The sequence below is a fragment of the Pelodiscus sinensis genome, chromosome 19 (genome assembly GCF_052426305.1).
Source record: "Pelodiscus sinensis isolate ZL-2025 chromosome 19, ASM5242630v1, whole genome shotgun sequence".
NCBI lineage: Eukaryota > Metazoa > Chordata > Testudines > Trionychidae > Pelodiscus > Pelodiscus sinensis.
In genome coordinates this window covers 22411580-22431357 of record NC_143070.1, presented here as the reverse complement: position 1 = coordinate 22431357, position 19778 = coordinate 22411580, and the positions used below count along the sequence as shown (strand labels likewise).

General features: G+C 53.7%; 1 protein-coding gene across 1 annotated transcript; it reads right to left on the bottom strand.

The window, feature by feature from the left end:
- Window positions 1-8306: 8306 nt before the first annotated feature.
- LOC112543894 (E3 ubiquitin-protein ligase TRIM39-like) lies at window positions 8307-19266 on the bottom strand. Its single transcript, XM_075912481.1, has 4 exons — window positions 19246-19266; window positions 15189-15360; window positions 11977-12201; window positions 8307-9160 (listed from the first exon to the last, which is right to left on the bottom strand). Exons 1-4 carry the CDS (start codon window positions 19264-19266, stop codon window positions 8595-8597), a joined length of 984 nt encoding a protein of 327 aa, XP_075768596.1. The 3' UTR covers window positions 8307-8594.
- Window positions 19267-19778: the final 512 nt, after the last annotated feature.

Here is a 19778-nt window from a genome sequence, read left to right as displayed (position 1 = left end):
CTGTGAAGGATTATGGATTACAGTCTTCTTATACGATGAATTTGGTTGTGGCTATTTCGGAGTCGTGTGTTGTGGCCCCGCATGGTTGGCGCCTGCTGCTTAGCCTGGTGCAGTATGCAGTTTGGGACACCGAGAATCGTGACAGTGTTACATCACAAGTTATGGATTATATTACCAGTGGGATAAACGTTGGCATAGATGAACTCATAGGGCAGAGCCAATATGCTACTCCCCAGGCTCAGGCTCAGATGAATCGCTTGGTATTTACGCAAGCCACATCGCTGACCCTTCGAGCCTTATGACAGGTCCCTGATGCGGGCCGAAGGGACACATCTTTTGTTACGGTCCACCAGGGCCCCAGGAACCCTATGTGTCATTTTTGGATAGGCTCCAAACCGCCATACAACGACAAGTAGACTCGCCATACAACGACAAGGAGGCTCAGCACCTGTTGCTGTTTCAATTGGCTATCGAAAACACTAATATAGACTGCAGGAAGGCTTTGGACCCCCTGCGTAACAAGGTGAAAACTCTTTCAGAATTGATAAATTTGTAAAACCTGCACCCTAAGGGTTAAATGTGTCTTCCAAGGAAACTAATTATTGTTTTAAGAATTCAAACTCTGAAACGTCACTGTGTTTCTGTTCAAGGCTGAGTTGATAGCACTCTTGGCTTGCTTTCAGACCCAAGGTTGTGTGTGTCTTCAAACTGCCTGTCTGTTCTGAAAGGGGGGGGCACTGTACCCCATAAGTAAGCCTGTAACATTGCATGTGATTCTTTTCAGGAAAAGAAAACCTTTTTGCTTGCTGGAATAGTAATTAGCAAGCACCTTGTTCTAAGAGAGTTTCTGTGGCAGTAAAAAAAGCCTGGTCTGCAGTACAAGAGGGAAACTGAGGCATGCCACCTTTAACTTAATAATTAAACAATAAAGTAATTTACTCAAACCCTCTCAAGCTGGTGTTCAAAATAAAAGTATTCCATTGGGTAACAGCAGGCTGATCAAAAAGTAGCAAAAATCTGTAAAGAAAAAGTGTTCTAAAATATAATGCACCACCCCAATAGGGGTAGAAATGTTTTCTTGTCTTTCAGATCATCAGAAAGCGCTGGTGCCAGCTGAAGAAAAACAACAAACAACAACAACAAAAAACCATGGTTCTGTGTCATGACATAATAAGTTCGTGTTCTGTGTTCTGTCCAGATTTGTCTTGTGTGTCTTGTTTGTGATATATGTATTTCAAACGTTCTTGTGTGTACAATATTGTTTTTTTAATGAAAGAATAATTTAAGTCCCTTGAATAATCTTAACTTTGTGCTTTACTCAGATGGTTTTTTTGCTTTTATAATTCTAGTGGAGTTTTAGTAGCAGGCTATGCAGTTTGTACTGTCTGGAATGTAATGAAATCTGCTCCTCTACCTGCTGTTTTTCCCTTCTCTCCTACGATCGCCAGCTCCTTTGCCATCTCTTTCAGAACTGTCCCTCCTGCAAGACCAAGCCCCAGAATCGGGAAAGCAGGAGTGGAGACTGGCAGGGTGCACCTTGCACCCAGAGCACTACTGATGCAGCTCTGTTGGCCACATTGTTGCCCCAGTGGTCTTGCTACCTCACCTTGCCTCCGTGCTCCCTGGATTGTCGCACGTTGGCAAAGGTAAAACAAAATTGGTTTGCTCCCAAATTCTCCCAAGCAGTCAAAGATTACTGTTTGGCTTGCCCTGTCTGCCAAGCCTACAACGTGGGTAAACCTGTAAAGACAGTCCCGGCAACCAGACCTCCACCTTTGGGACCATTTCTGAATTTACAAATGGACTTTATTTAATTGCCTAAATGTCAGGTTTTTTTGAATAATGTGCTGGTGATTGTTTGCTTGTTTTTGAGATGAGTAGAAGCTTATCCCTTCAGGAAAACTGATGCCATCACAGTGGCAAAGAAACTTCTAAATCATTACATCCCATCATGGGGAATACACCTTGTGATCTCCAGTGATAAAGGTACCCACTTTACTGGACAAATTGTTCAAAAACTGGCAAAGCACTACTCTACCAGACAAGCACTGCACTGTGCGCGACACCCGGAGAGCGCAGAAGCAGTAAAAAGATGAAACAGGATTTTAGAGAACAAACTTACTAAAATATGTGAGAACTCTGGCCTGTGTGCAAAATCTGGCTGCACTCTGCGACGGGACCCCGGTCCTAGCAGTAAAGTCACGGACGTTAAACCTTTTCTCAGCACACACACACACACTGCCCTGACCGTCGGCTGACACATGGGTAGAAGCACTCCCGATTGCCCTAATGAGCATGAGAGCCACTCCTAATCGGAAAACTGGACTCAGTCCACATGAAATTGCATGTGGCCGACCTATGAAATTGTTAAGCAACCCAAAATTAACCTGGCTGATGCCACGCTTGTTAAAAGAAGCCTAGTCAAGTATTGTCAGGAACTTATGAGGTGTGTACAGTCTTATCATTCACAGATTAAGGACGCCTTCCAGGAGGACCCGACTGAGCCGTGCCATAAACTACAACCAGGAGACTGGGTTTGCGTGAAAGTTCACCAATGAAAGACTGCCCTGGAACCCAGGTGAAAAGGTCCCTACCACGTCCTTCTGACCACCCATACTGCTGTAAAGTGCAAGGGATTGCCCACTTGGATTCATGCCTCTCACTGCCAACTGGTTCCAGCGCCTACAGAGGTTAGCTCCAACAAGGATCACTGCAGACCTGGTACCGGAGACCCAGGTCCAGAAGTAGACAGAGATCAACGCAGGCTTGGTACCGGCAATCCAGGCCCAGAAGCAGATGAACCTGAGAGACCAAGGCTAAGGTACCAGCTGCGGCCCAGAAGAACCTGCCAGCGATAGGTGAAGCAAACTATGAAGTCCTGAAGAACAGCCAGCATGAGGCTAGACAAACAATTCATGTTGAGCTTATGCTTAATCTTATCATAGAATCATAGGACTGGAAGGGACCTCAAGAGGTCATCGAGTCCAGCCCCCCGCCCTCAAGGCGGGACCAAGCTCCGTCTACACCATCCCTGACAGATGTCTATCTAACCTGTTCTTAAATATCTCCAGAGAGGGAGATTCCACCACCTCCCTTGGCAATTTATTCCAATATTTGACCACCCTGACAGTTAGGAATTTTTTCCTAATGTCCAATCTAAACCTCCCCTGCTGCACTTTAAGCCCATTACTCCTGGTCCTGTCCTCAGAAACCAAGAGGAACAAATTTTCTCCTTCCTCCTTGTGACACCCTTTTAGATATTTGAAAACCGCTATCATGTCCCCCCTTAATGTTCTTTTTTCCAAACTAAACAAGCCCAGTTCATGAAGCCTGGCTTCATAGGTCATGTTCTCTAAACCTTTAATCATTCTTGTCACTCTTCTCTGTACCCTTTCCAATTTCTCCACATCTTTCTTGAAATGTGGCGCCCAGAACTGGACACAGTACTCCAGCTGAGGCCTAACTAGTGCACAGTAGAGCGGCAGAATGACTTCACGAGTTTTGCTTACAACACACCTGTTGATACAACCTAGAATCATATTTGCTTTTTTTGCAACAGCATCACACTGTTGACTCATATTCAACTTGTGGTCCACTATGACCCCTAGATCCCTTTCCGCCATGCTCCTTCCTAGACAGTCGCTTCCCATCTTGTATGTATGGAACTGATTGTTCCTTCCTAAGTGGAGCACTTTGCATTTCTCTTTATTAAACCTCATCCTGTTTACCTCTGACCATCTTGTTTTTAATACCTAGCAGTTATAACCTATATGGTTCAAATGTGTTTATGCTTTTAATGAACCAAGAAACAAAAAAGGGGGAATCCAGTGGGAATGACCCCACAGGAGCGTTTGGACAAAGCTATGTATGTGTTAAACTTTTTAAATCTTTCTGATTTGTCTTTCACGGCAGCACAGCGCCACTTTGGGCAAGACTCTGCATGGCCGGAGCGGCCACAGGTTTACTACAGACACCTGGAATCCGGACAGTGGCAAGGTCCCGTACCATTAATCACGTGGGGATGTGGGTATGCATGTGTTTCTCTTCCCTCAGGTCCCTACTGGCTTCCTGTGTGATTTGTTAAGTCAGCCAGGATTGGTACGCCATCGGCGCAAGAGATTCAACTCAAGAATGAAGGGACCGCTGCCGATCCGTAGCGACAAATCCATGACGGTCACCGCTGCGTTTCTGTGGTTCCTGTGGAGCGGTTTCTGTGTGCATACTGCAACAGCACATTTGTATTGGGCGCACATCATTGATCCCCCCGTATTCAGGCCTGTGACGTGGTGGGATCCCTCACCGCCCATCAGTAACAATGGTACCGATTGGGTGGGAGGGGTGTGGATACCCCCTACAGTGGAACAAGAAATCGAGGTCGTTAATGTTACCAATGTTACCTTTGTCACTGACCTCCCACCGCTTTGCTTTTCTACCCTTCATGACTCAGGTTGCATGCAGTGCAGCCACAGTTGCATCTAGTGGCGCGGGAGCACGACGGAAGAGTTAACTATACCTTACTGAGCATTCCCGGGATGCACAGAAGCAGTAATGACTCGTGGGAGCCATACGCCCCCGATTTGCCCGGCTGCATGATAAAGAGGATATCAGCAGACGCGGCACCAGTTTGGCAAGCATGTCGTGGATGCAGCCCCCTGGTACTCCGGGGCAAATTCGGCACGGTTGTGGATTGGAGCCCTCACGGTATGCTGTGGGATAAAGTGGACAATCGCACTGTCCCCTTCGGCCGGTATAATCATAGCCTTTCATGGCATGGGGAAGGCTCTGCCGGTCCTGTGTTACAATTTATTACTAATGGGGATAACGCCACGGCCTCCATGTTACATAAGGGGGTGTGGCAGATAGGGTTAGCATTTATGGGTTATAGTTTAGGGAATTTGATTTTAGAGAATTATGTATCTAACTATATTAAGCAGCAAGATAATAGTGTTATGGTTTGTACTTCGCATCCATATGTTTTTGCCTTGGCACAAAATGCAAGTTTTAAGAGATGTAAATTTTCCCATTCTTGTTATTCTGTTATGTTGTCTGAGGTGCGATATAAGTCCTGCATCTCCATGAGTGATTATGTAACCTTTGTGTTCCCTCTTCGACGACGCCCTGAGTTATGGATTCCTGTTAATCTCACATGAGACTGGGAAGGAGATAGTGGTTTTGGCCATCTTACAAGGTTGCTGCAGGAGGAGATTACTAACACTCATAGACGTACGAAGCGATTTTTGGGGTGGTTGATTTTTGCTCTTGTGTCGGCAATTATTATTCTTGCTTCTGCCACTGCTGCTATTGCCTCTTTAACTCAGTTGGTTAAGACAGCAAAAATGGTAGGGGAAGCTCTAATAAACGTTACACGGGAATTCCAAACGCAGCAGACCATTGATGAAGAGATATTGGCGCGGCTTGAGGCCCTAGAAGCCGCAGTCATTTGGCTTGGTGAAAGGCATGCAGCCTTAAAGACTAGGTTGTCTCTGCATTGTGATTGGGAGCACACTGCTGGAGGTCTCTGTGTGACATCCCTCCCCTGGAATTCATCAGTTCATGATTGAAACCTTGTTAAACACCATTTACAGGGTGCCTTTGATGTTTCTTTATGTTCTCATGTTAATTCTTTGCATGTTCAATTAAAGAACCAAATTCAGCAATTGCAAGAATTAACCACACAAAAGGTTTTTGCTACTTTGCAATCTGATTTATCTTGGCTTAATCCTACTACGTGGTTTTCTGGATTAAATTTGTGCATGTGGGTGTTTATTGGACTTGCTAGTGGGCTTCTTATTGTGCTTTTTATAATTCTTTCTTTATTTTTTTCTTGTATTCGTTCTGCTCAGAAAGTTGAGGCTCGTGTAATGACAATGTTACTTATTAATGGTATTGCTTTGTATAAAAGAGGGGGAGATGTAGAGAATCAGCAAGCATAGTGCTTTGGCCGCATGACAGAGCGTCCCAAGGATGAAACCAAGCAAGAGTCCTGAGCCAACAATAACAACGTCTGCCTGAGTCAATGACCTTCGAGAGTGCTGTGTTTGTGACTGGGAAAAAGCAGTTTGTGAAAAAGCAGTTTGTAAACTTTTAAGGGTATAAAAGGCAGTTGTGATCTTGCAATAAAATGATTTTGTGCTTGCACCGGCCGGAGTCTGTGCCTTCATACACCACACCTATATGGTAACAGCTACCCAGCAAATCAGGGTGTATCTAAAGTGACTCTGGTGGGATTTGAACCCACGAACTCTGAAGGAGTGGCCTGACTCACACTAAGCAGCATAGGTTAGAAAGACAACATGTGTTCTATTGTGCCACAGAGCCCCACATGCAGCCTGGTCTGACATCTTCTCTCTGCTTTGCATCATGACAATTGCTGGGGTAGAAAAAAGGGAAGAGCTGGGCTGGCTGGGAACTGAGTCCAGCCTGACTGCTTGGATGGCAGATGGGGATAGAATCAAAGAGCAGAAAATCCTCTTTTACGCTCCTAGGCTATGTCTCCACTACAATGCTATCTTGAGATACCTGAGTATCCCAAAATAGCCATCCTGTGCCTTAACAAAAGGCCTATTATTTCACACGTGCAATATTCCAACAGCCCAGTAAACCTCATTCCATGAGGAGTAATGGACATTTTAGAATAGCAGATTATTTCAATATTTGGCTCTGTGTAGTATGAATTGCTTCTAGGCTGAAAGTGCAAGTGAAAGAAGGTATCACCCACCATGGGGCTTGAACCCATGACCCTGAAATTAAGAGTCTCATGTGCTAATGGAGCTAGCAAAGCTAGGTACAAGGCTTCTACTAATGCCCTGTGACAGGCTAGCCAGTGCCAAGTGGTCTCAAGTGCCTGACTCAAGGCTCTGTCTTGCCCCCCAATGGGGTGTTCTGGTTTCCGCGTCTCTCTGGCCTGCCCAGCAGCTCTGCACAGAGGTGCCCTCTGAGGGCGGGAATTCTCTCCTAGTGCCACAGGGCGGGGCTGCTCCCACGCACGGGGAGCTCAGAGTGTTCTGCTGGGTGGGACAGGCTCTGAGCTTTGCCACTTGCCAGCACGCTGCCCTCAGGGATCAGACACAGTGCGGAGCCTCTTCCCCCGGCTTCTGGCAGTCTGGGGTGTGTGCGCCCTGAGGGAGAGGCTGGACCTTTGGGCCTGGGCATCCCTTGACCCCTGCTGTGACATTCAGTGTAAGGGGCTGGTAAAGGTAAGGTAAAGGTTTATAAAGTATTTATTAATAACTTGGGTGCCACATCCAAAGAAGCCACATGAATTCAGTACCGCTGCACAACACAAAATTAATTCTGCTCATGGGAGGAAACCCTTAGGCTATGACTACACTGGCGGCATCTTGCGCAAGGGTTTTTGTGCAAGAAGTCTTGTGCAAGAACACGTCCACACTGCCATGTGCGAGCTGTGCTTTTGCACAAGTGCATCCATGGCAGTGTGGATGCTCTCTTGCACAAGAAAGCTCTGATGGCCATTTTAGCCAGAGGGGTTTCTTGCGCAAGAAATCACTGCTGAGCATCCACACTGCCCTCTTGCGTAAGAGAGCTTACACCTGTTAGAAAGGAGCGTAACTCTTGTACAAGACACCCTCTCTTACCATGCCGTACTGTACATTTCCTTGCGCAAGAGCAGGCGGGCAGTGTGGAAGCTCTGCAGATTCTTGCGCAAGAACGACGGTATTTGCGCAAGAAACCATGAGTGTAGACATAGCCTTTGAGGAAACACTTCCCCCAATCTCTCTGCCCTCGAGTTAATGTCACACACATTGGGTTAATGCAATTGCAGGATAGTTGCATGGGGGGGGTTGGTGGGGGCCAAACTAATCCCTGTTAATAGGAGGATGGTGGGAAAAGTCCTTCAAGAGGGGTGACATGACACCTTTTACTTCTGGTCATGTGTCTATCTTGACCCGAGCATGTTACCTCCAGTGGCGTGGTTAATGGGGGTCAGGGGGTGTGGCTAATGGGACACCACCAAAAATTATACAAACCTGCTGCCCCTGCCCGGAAGTGTGCCGGGCGCGCTATGGAAGGGGGTGTCGGCCCTGAAGGAGGAGTGCAGCGGTTGTGTGTGCCACAGGAGGAGTGAGTTGAGCTGTGGGAGGGGTGTTAGCTACCTCCTGGGCTTTGCGGGGCAGGTAGCTGTATGTTTCTGGGCCCCCTGTTGAAACTTTTATGTGCGGTGTGTGGTGTTATGTTTTTTTTTTTTTTTTGCTCAACCAAAATTGCTACGGGGCCCCGTCAAAATTGTTTGAATTGGGCCCCACACTTCCTAAAGCCGGCCCTGCGGGGGGGGGGGGCGGGAGGAGAGGGGGCATAGGTGATGTCTCTGGTTCCATCTCCATGGAACATGCCTGGGGTCGGTCTGTGCTGTGGGGGTTGCTGATTCCATCAGCCTGAGCCCAAGCTCTGAGATCGACCCCCTGGCAGTGGATTTAGGGGGTACAGTGAAGACTCCCCCAAATCCAGTGCAAGCTCTGCAGTCGCCCCCAGTGAATGGGATGAGCAAGGGGAGCTGACGGGAGAGTGTCTCCCACTGACCCAGCATGGTGCAGCCTCCGCGATATCCCCACCCAGGGCAGCAGGAGGTGAGAGTCTCAGCTCACTGCACTGCCATTCCCTCCAGCCTGCACTGGGGCCGGGAAGATGGTCAAGGGAGCCGCGTTGGTGCCCCCAGCATTGTTACTGGGACTGAAGAAAGGGCAGAGCGTCCCGGAGAAGGTACCGGTGAAGGTGAAGAGATGGGACCTGTCAGTCACATTGTAAAACAAGACCTCGCCCACCTCGTAGTCCAGGAAAACCCCCACCCGGCTGGGCCTGGCGCTCATGGGGAGGGAGTTCGAGGGGGAGGTGAGGGCCTTGTATCCCCCGTCCCTCAGCCTCACGACCCAGTATCCATCCACAGGTGAGAGTGCGATGTGCCCCTTCCTGCTCACAGATTCCCTGCAAACCCCCAGGTACCACTCAGTCTTGTCTCCCACCTCCACCTCCCAGTAACACCTCCCGCCCCCGAAACCCTCGGTTCCCAGCACACAGGGACAACGGTCAAATCTCTCCGGGGTGTTGAGCAAAGCCAGGCACATATCTCCGTGTCTCACACGTTTCCGATCCTCAGACAGGACGAGGTTGGGATGAGCTGTGTCTGGATCCAGAGTCATGTCCACTAGGTAGAGAGTCACAGAGTCAGGGCCAGGTCGCTGGGATCAGGGGGAAATTAACCTGCCTCCCTATTAATCAGGGCGGTGGGGGTTTTGTCATCTGAGGGGAGTCAGGGACCCTCTGCCTGTGAGGAGACAATGAGCAGGGGCAGGGCAGGAAGGGTGGGGGAGGGGAGGGCACAGGCTGATGCTGGGAGAGGAAAGGGGAGGGTCATGTGATGGGGCAGAGGGGGTGGAAAGCAGAGGGGATGGGCAGGCACAAGTACAATTGGGGGCAAGAGGAATTGGTTCTATGAGGACAGAGGAGAGAGAAGGGAGGGGGTTGCAGGGGGCGAGGGGAGGGGCAGGCACCAGGGGAGAAAAAGGGGACAGATCCCACAGGCACAGGGAAGCCAGGGTAGGATCAGGCACTGGGGGACTAAGAGGTGTGAGGCAATGGGGGAGGTCCAAAGGGGAAGAGGGAACCAAGGGGAGGGACAGGTGATAGGGCCCAGGAGGATGAGCAATTTGATAGGGCCCAGGAGGTGCCAGGACCATGGGGGAGAGAGAGTGGGTAGACATAGGGGGGCTGGAACCTGGGCCAGAGGGGCTGGCTGGGGCAGGGAAAGAGGCAGAGGAGGGCAAGAGGAGGGGCAGGTGCCAGAGGACTGCAGGGGAGTGAGGAAGGGGCAGATGTGGGGTAATGGGAGGCATGAGCACTGGGGGAGGTTAAGGGGGAAAGGAGGGGCAGGCACCAAGGCCATAGGGCCCACTGGGGAAGAGACAAAGGTGGGGGGGCATCAGAGATCAAAGAGGGGGAGGAGAAGGTGCAGGCATAGGACACAGAGAAGGGAGAGGGGAGGGAGTGGCACTAGGGGAAGGTGCAGGTGACAAGGAGACAAAGAGGGGGTAAGGAGGTGGGGCAGGTGCTAAAGGGGCATGGGAAGTGTGAGGTGTGGGGCAGATCCCAGGAGACACAAGGGCAGGGAGGGAAGGAGCATTTATCAAGTGGGAGGGGGCATGAGGGGTGGGTGCCAGGGAGACAGAGATGGGCAAGAGAAGGGGAAGTCCCTAGGAGGGCTGGGTGGAGGGGCAGATGTAAGAAGAGCAGAAAGGAGAGGGGCAGGCACCAGGGGATAGAGGGGGAGGAAGGGAGCAAGGAGGCAGAGAGAGAGGGGTGTGGGGAAGGGCAGGCCCGAGGGAGTCAGAGGGGCAAGGAGATGTGGGCACCAATGCAGCAGAGATGGGGGTGGGGAAAGGGCCTGTGACGTAGTGGGGGTACTTGCTGGGCTGTGGTGACCCCTGCTGTCTGGAGCAAGACCCAGCAGGGAAAACCTCACTATGCAAAGGTAGTGCCAAACTTGTTGAACCAGTGGCCAGACACCCCCCATGGAGAGGAACAAAGGAAGGTGGAATGCTGCCCTGGCTGGGGGGCAGGGCTGGAAGGGAATTTAGTTAGTTCTGTCTGAGAGCATGGAGGAGAGCCTAGGGGAAGGGGCTGGAGTTTAGGGGCCCAGTCTCCCCCATCTCAAGGGGGCCTGAGGCATCCTAGCCCAGCTCTGTGACCAGATTCCATCTGTGCTGTGCTGTATCCTGGAGAGGCAATAAACTTCCTCTATTCCACCGGCTGGTGCAGTCTGTTTGTGCCATTTCGGGGTGCAGGAGACGGGGGACCCCCAACGCGCCGTCACAGGGCCTACACCACAGGGCCCGATGCAGGGGCCAGGGAAGGGATACCAGGCAGACAGAAGGGCAAAGGAAGGGGTAAGAGCCAGAGAGGCAGGGGGCTCACACTAAGGGACTAGAAGGGAGTGAGGGGTGCAGATGTCAGGGAGCCAGAGAGGCAGGAGAGCACTAAGGGGAAGGTGGCAGGGGAAGGGTGCAAGGAAGGGGCAGGCACCTGTGGGTGGGAAGGAGGGGGACAGGGAAGGGTCTTGTGCAGAGGGGGACAGGGCAGGAGAAGACAGGGTAGGTAGCAAGGAGCAGAGTGGAGGAGAGGTGGAGGAAGGGAGGGGACAGCTGATGCCGGGAAGCAAAGAGGTGACATTTTAGGACCCTTTTAGTGTTTGAGTAACAGGCAACAGAGCTGTACTTAGCCTGCCCAATTGAGGGGATCCCCCAGCGCAGTGCCAGGCAGGCCGGGCTCAGGGCATCAGCTGGACACTCCAGAGTGGCTGTGAAATGTGCCCTGGCCAGGAAAATCCCCCCAGCCCTGATCTCAGCCCACAGACCCAGCTGCCAGTGGAGACTCGGCTCCAGCCTGAACTCTCTGCCCAGAGCCACATGTCCCCTGGGCCCTGCGAGCAGCACAGACCCTCTGCCGCTGCCCCGGCATCTCCCAGCACAGGCACAGCCACAGAGCCCCTGCCAGAGCCCCATGGGGGCAGGTGTCTGCAGCTGGCGACTGCCCCAGCTTCGCCCCGGCTCCTCTTGCCCAGCCCTGACGCAGATGTGCTGGAGACTCTCACACCCGGCTCTGCAGACACAGCAGGTACAGCTACACAGCCGCCAGCGCGTCCCATGCACCTGGAGAGAGACACAGACACGCCCCCATGACCTGTCTGTGCAGCCCCCTGCACATGGGCTCAGGCAAGACCTCCCAGCACCTGCTCAGTGGCAGCAGGCAGTGAGGGGTCAGGGTGGCAGGGTGAGGGGGCCAGGTCAGATCCCAGATCAAATGTCAGCAGGTGGGTGTGAGCAGCAGGCAAACTCCCCAGCACTGAGCCCATCAGCCTCCAGCTACCACCCAGCTCCCAGCCAGGTCCATGTGTGTCCTGGGGCCCCAGGCTCTGCCCTGAGCCCCCGGCACCAAACAACTCAATGTCCCAGGGGCTCCACTCACCTGCAAATCTGTTCAGAGCTTCCCTCAAATCAAGACAAATTTTATACACATGCTGCAGGTTGAAAGAAACGGCTTCGGGTTCCTGGAGTTTCGTGTTTTCACTCCTAGGAAGCAAACGTCCCAGCATCATCAGCTGCCCTGCACTGGCATCGCCACAGGGCCCCCACCAGGAATACGAGGGCAGCAAAAATGGGACACGCACCTGCTCGATGTGCTTTTCACATCCTGAAAGGAGAAAGAGAATTGATGCTCTGGTTGAACACCGGGGCAATTCCCCATCCAGGCAGAAGCCTTTCATCTAGACAATAGATTCACCATCCTAGGCTTCACTGTTCTGTGGCAAAACCTCCTGCTCCACTTTGCATTTACACTCAATTCATTGTTTGTAGGTCAGATGGGAATTTAGTTAAATGGTTCTTTCTCCTAGGGACCCCGCCCCCGTATCTGTGTTTAGCGACTGGTTGAGTCCAATGTTCTGGAGTCACAGCAGGGATCTCTGCATTGTTTTTACACCAAACATTTCATCTCCCAGGGCCTCCTTGGATCTCCATGATTCCTCGCCCACCCGAACTGCACCGTCTGGAACTGATGGAGTCCTTGGCCAAGTATTGTCTCTCAGCACGTTTACTCTCATCCTTGGGATCCAGGCCCATGGATCCGAGTTGTGATTCTGACTGGGTGCAGAGTTTTGACGCTGTCTCACCTTCAGCAACTGGCTGCTGACACTTCCCCTTGATCTCTGCGATCAGCTGCTGCAGGGAGGCGCTTTGGTGGGAGAGTTTGATGACATTTTCCTGGAGCCTCTACAGAGTCTCCCTCTCCTCCTCCGCCAGCCTCTGCAGAAGCAGCTGCTCCTCCTCCCTCAGCAGCATGTGCAGCTTGTTAAATTCAGCAGCAATCATCTCCCGCTTTGCCTGCACTTTCGTCTGGAGAAAGGAAAAGAGAGAGGAACCCACAGGCCAGATGCCAAGTTAGACAAGGCCTCTGCCCATGAAGCAGGGAGAATCAGATTGGTATGAGGTTTGTAAGGATAGTTACTTCTTTGGGAAACACACCAGAAAGTGTCAGCGAGGTAGCTGTGTCAGTCTGCTTCAGCAAAAACAACAAGTAGTCCAGAGTCCTTGTTATTTGTATCATAAAGGGTTGGTTTTAGCTCAGAGTGAACAGGGCCAGTCCTGTAGTGGGCCTGTCCAGGGTGCTAGGTAAAGCTGCCGTCTGTTATTGCAGGTGGCATGGGATGGACACGGGAAAGGGAAGAAATCGAGGGAACAGGAGAGATGTACGGTGGGGAGGGACAGCACAGTCTGTGAGGAAGGAGATTTAGGTGCACAGAGCTGGGCACTCACTGCCCCCCCCCCCCCGCTCCCTCCAAGAGACCTGTCCTAGCAAGATGTGGGCGATGCTCATTCTTGGCAACCTGCTCCCAGGGCTGTCATGTTCAGGACACAGGACTGGTGCCAATAGCCCTGTGGGTGCCGTCCTGGGGCTCACGTTGGTGTTGGACCCTCAAGGCACTGCCAGGGCTGGCTTTGCCCTGGCCCAGCCTGGCCATGTGCCCAGTGATCTGCCAATGTCCTCATCACACCCCTACATCCTCAGCGGGGATCTCACTGTAACAGGCAGGGGAAGCAGAACGGACATGTTGTCCCAGGGGTTCATGCTCCAGCTACAGACAAGGTCAGGGAAGGTCACAGGAGCAGCAGCAGGTGATTGGGATGAGGGGGCCAGACGATGGCAGCAGAGGCTGGGACCTGCCCTGGCTCTGGTCACTCAGGGAGGGGGAATGGGTCCTGCAGCAGTGGGGTGTTGATGGCATTGTGGGCAGATACACTCCAGATAGACTTGATCTGCCAGAGCAGGTTCATAGCCTTGTTCTGGAGCTTTTAGCTCCTTCACCCTTGGGAGCACTGCCGGGGGAAGGGCTCGGGGAGAGAAACCCAGACTCCCACCTGCCACTCCCTGGTTTTCTCCTTTTCTTTAGACGTCAACGCCCGGGCCTCCTCCAGCTGCTTCCTGAGCGGGCCCATGGCCCCCTGGAGTTTCTCCTGCAGGGCATCATGGGCGACAAACAGCCGTTATCTGCCTGTACGACAGGCAGCGAGCGCCATGCACACCGGCCTTCCATACGCACGCAGGGACCCAGCCTGGAAGGAGGCAGCCACTTGGCTTTGCCAGCCCCAAAGGCACCCTGAGAGCAGAGATGCAGGGTCTCTGCCTCCTGCAGCCACTCAGGGTGTCTCCACACCTCTGTGTTAGCTCAGGGCCAGAGAGGAAATGGCTGGGAAGCCCCTGAATGGTCCCTCCAGCCAGTGCGAGGAGCTGGGGCAGGAACATCGCTGCACCGCGCCTCAGGCCCAGACCCAGACTCTGCTCTCCCGTGTGCTCAGGCTCCCAGGGGGCCTCCCGCACAGCAAAGGCCTCTCACCAGTGCAGCCTCATTACCCGTGCAGGGAGGTGCTGTGATGTGCCTGGAGACCAGTGAGGGAGAGGGGAGCCCTGGGTCTCGGGGAGCAGACACCTGTAATTGTGACAGGACTGTGGTAACCCGGCATTCTTACCCCCTTGGGCAGCCCGTGATTCATTCGCCCAGCGCAGCACCATGCCATGCGAGGGCTTAAAAATCCCCACTAACCCATCAAACGTCCAGTTAACCTAACGCTTCACCAGTTAACTGCACTACGCAAGACCTCACTGCTGGCTCCAGCCTCTACCCTCCCTGGCCCGCCAGGGACAGAGGCTGCTCCAGCCAAGATGCTGAGGACATCCCTGCTCCAACTCTGCTGCGCCATGGTCTTCTGGATAGCTGTGTCGAGTATCACCGCGGTTACTTCACTTCCACGTACCATGGAGAAGGGGGGACCCGGACGGGAGAGGGCGGTGGGACAGAGCAGGCTGCTAGGCCTTCAGATCCCACACCACAGGGAGAGCGGGAATGGGGGCTGACCCCCTGCTGTTGCCCCATGTCAGACCACCCAGTGCCACCATGTCAGGGGACAATGGGGCAGAGCAGGAGTTGGGATTGGCAGGAGGGGTGAAGCAGAGGCAGGGTGCAGCTGGGGTGGGGGGTGCCCTAGATCCCATGCCCCCTTGGGGACAGCCCTGGCTGTAGAGTCACCACTGACATAATTAGGTTGATGTGAGCTGCCGATGTCACTCTAACACCACAGTGTGAACCAAGCCCCAGGACCCGCCCTGCAGAGCATGGTCCCTACCTTGGGCAGCCTCCTTGATGGGCACTGCCTTGTGGGCACAGTGCTCCCGGGACTCTCTGCAGATCACACAGATGGGGGTTTGATCCTCCTGGCAGAAGAGCTTCACCAGCTCCACCAGGTTGCCCAGCTGGTAGTTGGGCCGCAGGTGTCTCTGCAGGACAGTCTCCAAATACTGGTGGAAAATCCACCCCGGCTGTGGGTTCACCCATCCCTGTCTGCAGCCACCTCTTGTTCTGGGGGAAAACTCTTTTCCTAAGTAATGGCCCAATGCGGGGGAGGGGAGATAAACTCCCCAAAGGACCAGTCGTCCCTCCCCCCCCCCTTATGGCTGGGAACAGATTTGTTCCCCCATTGTCTCCTCATGTTTCATAATCAAATTCTGTTCCCCTTTGCACCCAATAAACTAACCTGCAGCTGAGAAACTTAATGATCATCAGAGACAGGAGCCCATTTGGGACCAGTGTCTCCCAGCTGCTAAGGCAGGGCTGCCCAGCCCGACAGGCTATTTTATTGCCCCTGATGAGGTGGGGGAAGAATGTGGGTAACAGGGGCCTCCTCCACTCCAGGGGGCTGCTTTCTGTTTCACTGCCTGTCACATTACTGGATTTTTAGGGGAGCAGCCAGATCGCTGCTGCACCCATAGGTGGGGGTGTTGGCCCCAGAAAATGGTATAAAAGGGGACCATGTGGGGTGTTGAATAGAAGCTCACTGTGTTTGTATAATGTCTGTGTGTGCAATTATAAGCATGTATTTGTATGGATACTGAATATTTCCCTGCATGTGATTGAGCATTGGGCAGGGCCCAGCCTATGGACATGCTAATCAGTGAGGCCCTGTGGGACAATGGCACTCAATGGGCCAAGGACACACCTAAAGAATGAGTGGTGACTCATACCTAAGGGCTACCAGCAGGCAACACAGGAATAAGGTGGACCAGGTGACCTGCTATAGCCAAGAAGAGACCAGGAAGGAGGGATAAATAGGCCATGTGGTAGTCTCCATCTGGTTCTTCAGCTCAGCACTTCATCCCAGAGGCAGCAATGCAGGGAAGAGCCAGAAAGACCTGTGAACCCATTCTACTTCCTACTTTGAAGTAGGAATAAGAGCCTCCGGAAAAGGGCACTTTTTCCGGAGGATCGGGGCCAGTCTAGACGCTCTTTTCCGGCTTTTTTAAAAGCCGGAAAAAAGCGGCGGACATTTTTATTTAAATGCCGCGGGGGATATTTAAATCCCCCGCGGATTTCCCTACGACGACTGCTGAAATTTACATGCCCCTTCCGGAAAAGGGGCCAGTGTAGACGTAGCCAACATGTTTGGGGTAGGTGGGATTGGGTACTAGGATCCCCCACCTGTGTATGAGGCCTGGAGCCATCTGGGGCACGAATATTGCTGGAGTGTTGGAGGGGTTTTGCTCGTGAGGCTTCAGGCAGGCTGCTGAAGCACTCTGTGGGACTGGTTTGTGGCCTGTTTGGAGAGGTCACCAGTCTGGGGACTGTAAGGAGCCCCGAAGTTGAGCAATTCGCCCTGAGCGGACGCCCTCAGCTGTGCCCAGACACGGCCCGGTCTGTCACACTGCTCTGTTTCCCTGGGCAGGACCCCGAGTGGCCACACACCTGCTCCAGCCCCTCTGTTCCCCTCCCCTCTGGCCCCACAAGCTCAGGACCACTGGGGGTCATTGCTCAGACACAGCCAGGGCCTGGGCGGGCACGTGGCTGTTCTGTGACAGCGACAGAGCACAGCTGGGTCACGGGAGGGGAAGGGCAAAGCTCCGGTTTGCCTGTCCCAACTGCTGCCCCCTCCCCTGCGCCTGCCAACCCAGCCCCTCCCCCACTGCTGTTCCCCCAACTGCCACAGAACCTTCTGGCTCCACCCCCACCCTGCCCTTGTGACTAAGGGCCCCCAGGGCTCCCTGCTGCCCAGGTGTGGGGGGGGGGGAAGAGGCCGCAGCACATCCCAGTGATTCACTCAGTTTTGATCCCCCCCCCCCCCCCGAGTTTGCCCTTTTCTGTGCGACTAGTGGATGCGCCTCCCCCGTCAGACTCGCCCCGCGGCCCCCGCCTCCATCTGACACGTGCAGTGACCCGCTTTGGGTCCCCCCACGACACACCAAGGGCAGCGGCTCCCGGGGGGGCGGGGCCTGGCCCCAGCGCTCGCATCCCCCCCCCCCCAGAAACCTCCCGCGACAGTGCCGCGGGGCTGGGCGGCAGCGGGAGGGGGGGGGGGGAAGCATCCCTGGCCCCTCCTCTCACAGCCCCGGGCGCGCCAAGCCCAGGGAAAGGCCCCGTGAGGCGCCGGGTCCCGCGCCCAGCCGCAGCCGGACCGAGCTCGGAGTAGCCGCGCAGGCCCCGAGGCGGGAGGGGGGGGGGAGCTCCAACGGCTGCAGGGGCGGGGCCCGGTGACGTCACTTTGGGAGCGGCGCGCGAGTCCCAGGCAGCCACCGGCCGCAGCTCAACCGGCAGGGAGCAGCGCGCAGGCGCGTCACTGGGCTCCGAGGGAACCAAACGGCTCCGCCCCCGGCGGCCTGATTGGTTCCTGGACTCTCCCCCCCATCTCGGCGTGAAGGTCCAGGGGAATCCTTCCGTCAGTCACCGCGTGAGAGCGAGGGGCGGGCCAACGTACGTCACTAATGAGGGTGGAGCAGGGGCGGGGCCGGAGTGAGGCTTTTGTGTCTCCACGGGACGTCACAAAACGAGCTGCCCCCGCCCCAGAGCGCAGCCTGCGGGGCGGGGCCAGAGCAGCCCCCTGTAGCCAGCCTGGCTCTGCCCGTGAACTGCGGCCCCTGCTCCCCCCTCGCGCCCGCAGCCTGCTCGGGTCTGTGCCGGAGCCGCGCCGGTGCAACGACAGAAACACCCGCTTATCCCAACTCGCTGCTTCGGGTGCGCTGAGCGGCGCTGGGGGAGCAAAGTACGTGTTGTGGGCCGGGGAACCATCCCTCGGAATTAGCAACCCTGGGACAGGGAGCAAGTCCTGAGCAGTAGCCCCGCGTTTCATGTGCGCAGGGCAAAAACCGCAACTGGCCGCAAAAAATGAGGGTTCCACGCTACACCGGGCTGCGCTCCAGTCCGACGGGCTCTTTCCCTGGGCTTAGCGCGCCCGGGGTGAGCCTGTACCCGCGTATCAGAGCTGGGGGCAGGAATGCTTCCCCCCCCCCCCCACATTGTCAGAGACACGCCGCCGTCCAGGTCCCTGGCACCATCCCAGGAGGGATCTGCCCATAGTAACTAGGGGGTGAAATGCGAAAGCTGGGGCCAAGGCAGCGGGTCCCACCCCCGAACAGGGAGCAGCTGCCCTTGGTGTGACGTTGTGCCCAGCTTGAAATACTTAAGGCACCGCAGCACTCTTGCTTCTTAGACGCTTTTAGAGTCCATGCCTTGTACTGCCTCAGAAATGTGTGAAAAACCTGGCACATGTTCTTGAGGAGGAAACAAGGCTCTTGAACTAGATGATATGGCTGGGACTGTCGTACATGGAGAAAAATTATATCCGGCATTGGCGCTAACAGGAAAGTTTGCACCAGACCTCCATGATCCCTCATTGCGAGAATTCCAGCAAACTGGATGGTAGTTACTGCTATAGGACAGAAACCACTTGTGCCTAGCTAGAAACACCTAAGACACCGTGGCACTCTTGCTTCTGAGACGCTTTTGGAGTCCATGTCTTTTACTGCCTCTGAAATGTGTGAAAAACCTGCCACATGTTCTCGAAGAGGAAGCAAGACTGTTGAACTAGACGATATGGCTGGGAATGTCGTACATGGAGAAAAATGATATCGGGTATTGGCGGTACCTTACCTCGATGATCCCTCATTGCGAGAATTCCAGCAAACTGAAAGGTAGTTACCGCTATGGGACAGAAACCACTTGTGCCTAGCTAGAAACCGCTAAGACAACGTGGCACTCGTGCTTCTGAGACGCTTTTTGAGTCCATGTCTTGTACTGCCTCAGAAATGTGTGAAAAACCTGCCACATGTTCTCGAGGCGGAAACAAGGGTGCTGCAGTAGATGATTTTGCTGGGACCGTCCTACATGCAGAAAAACGCTACCGGCATTGGCCCTACCTGACGTCCATAATCCCGCATTGCGAGAATTCCAGGCAACTGGACGGTAGTTACCGCTATGGGACAGAAACCACTTGTGCATAGATAGAAACACCTAAGACACCGTGGCTCTCTTGCTTCTGAGACGCTTTTTGAGTCCATGGCTTGTACTTCCTCAGAAATGTGTGAAAAACCTTCCACATGTTCTCGAGGCTGAAAGAAGGGTGCTGAAGTAGATGATTTTGCTGGGACCACTGCCGGATATCATTTGCGCCACTGCCGGATATCATTTTTCTCAATGTACGACATTCCCAGCTACATCGTCTAGTTCAACAGCCTTGCTTCCTCTTCGAGAACATGTGGCAGGTTTTTCACATATTTCAGAGGCAGTAAAAGACATGGACTCCAAAAGCCTCTCAAAAGCAAGAGTGCCACGGTGTCTTAGGTGTTTCTAGCTAGGCACAAGTGGTTTCTGTCCCATAGCGGTAACTACCATCCAGATTGCTGGAATTCGCGCAATGAGGCATCATGGAGGTCTGGTGCAAACTTTCCTG

Coding starts and splice junctions, on each gene's coding strand:
- LOC112543894 (XM_075912481.1), bottom strand. CDS start 19,266: ATGCGGGATTATGGACGTCAG. Junction 15,361..19,245: donor TGCGGGATTATGGACGTCAG/GTAGGGCCAATG, acceptor ATTTTCCACCAG/TATTTGGAGACTGTCCTGCA. Junction 9,161..11,976: donor AGCTCTGAACAGATTTGCAG/GTGAGTGGAGCC, acceptor CTCTCTACCTAG/TGGACATGACTCTGGATCCA.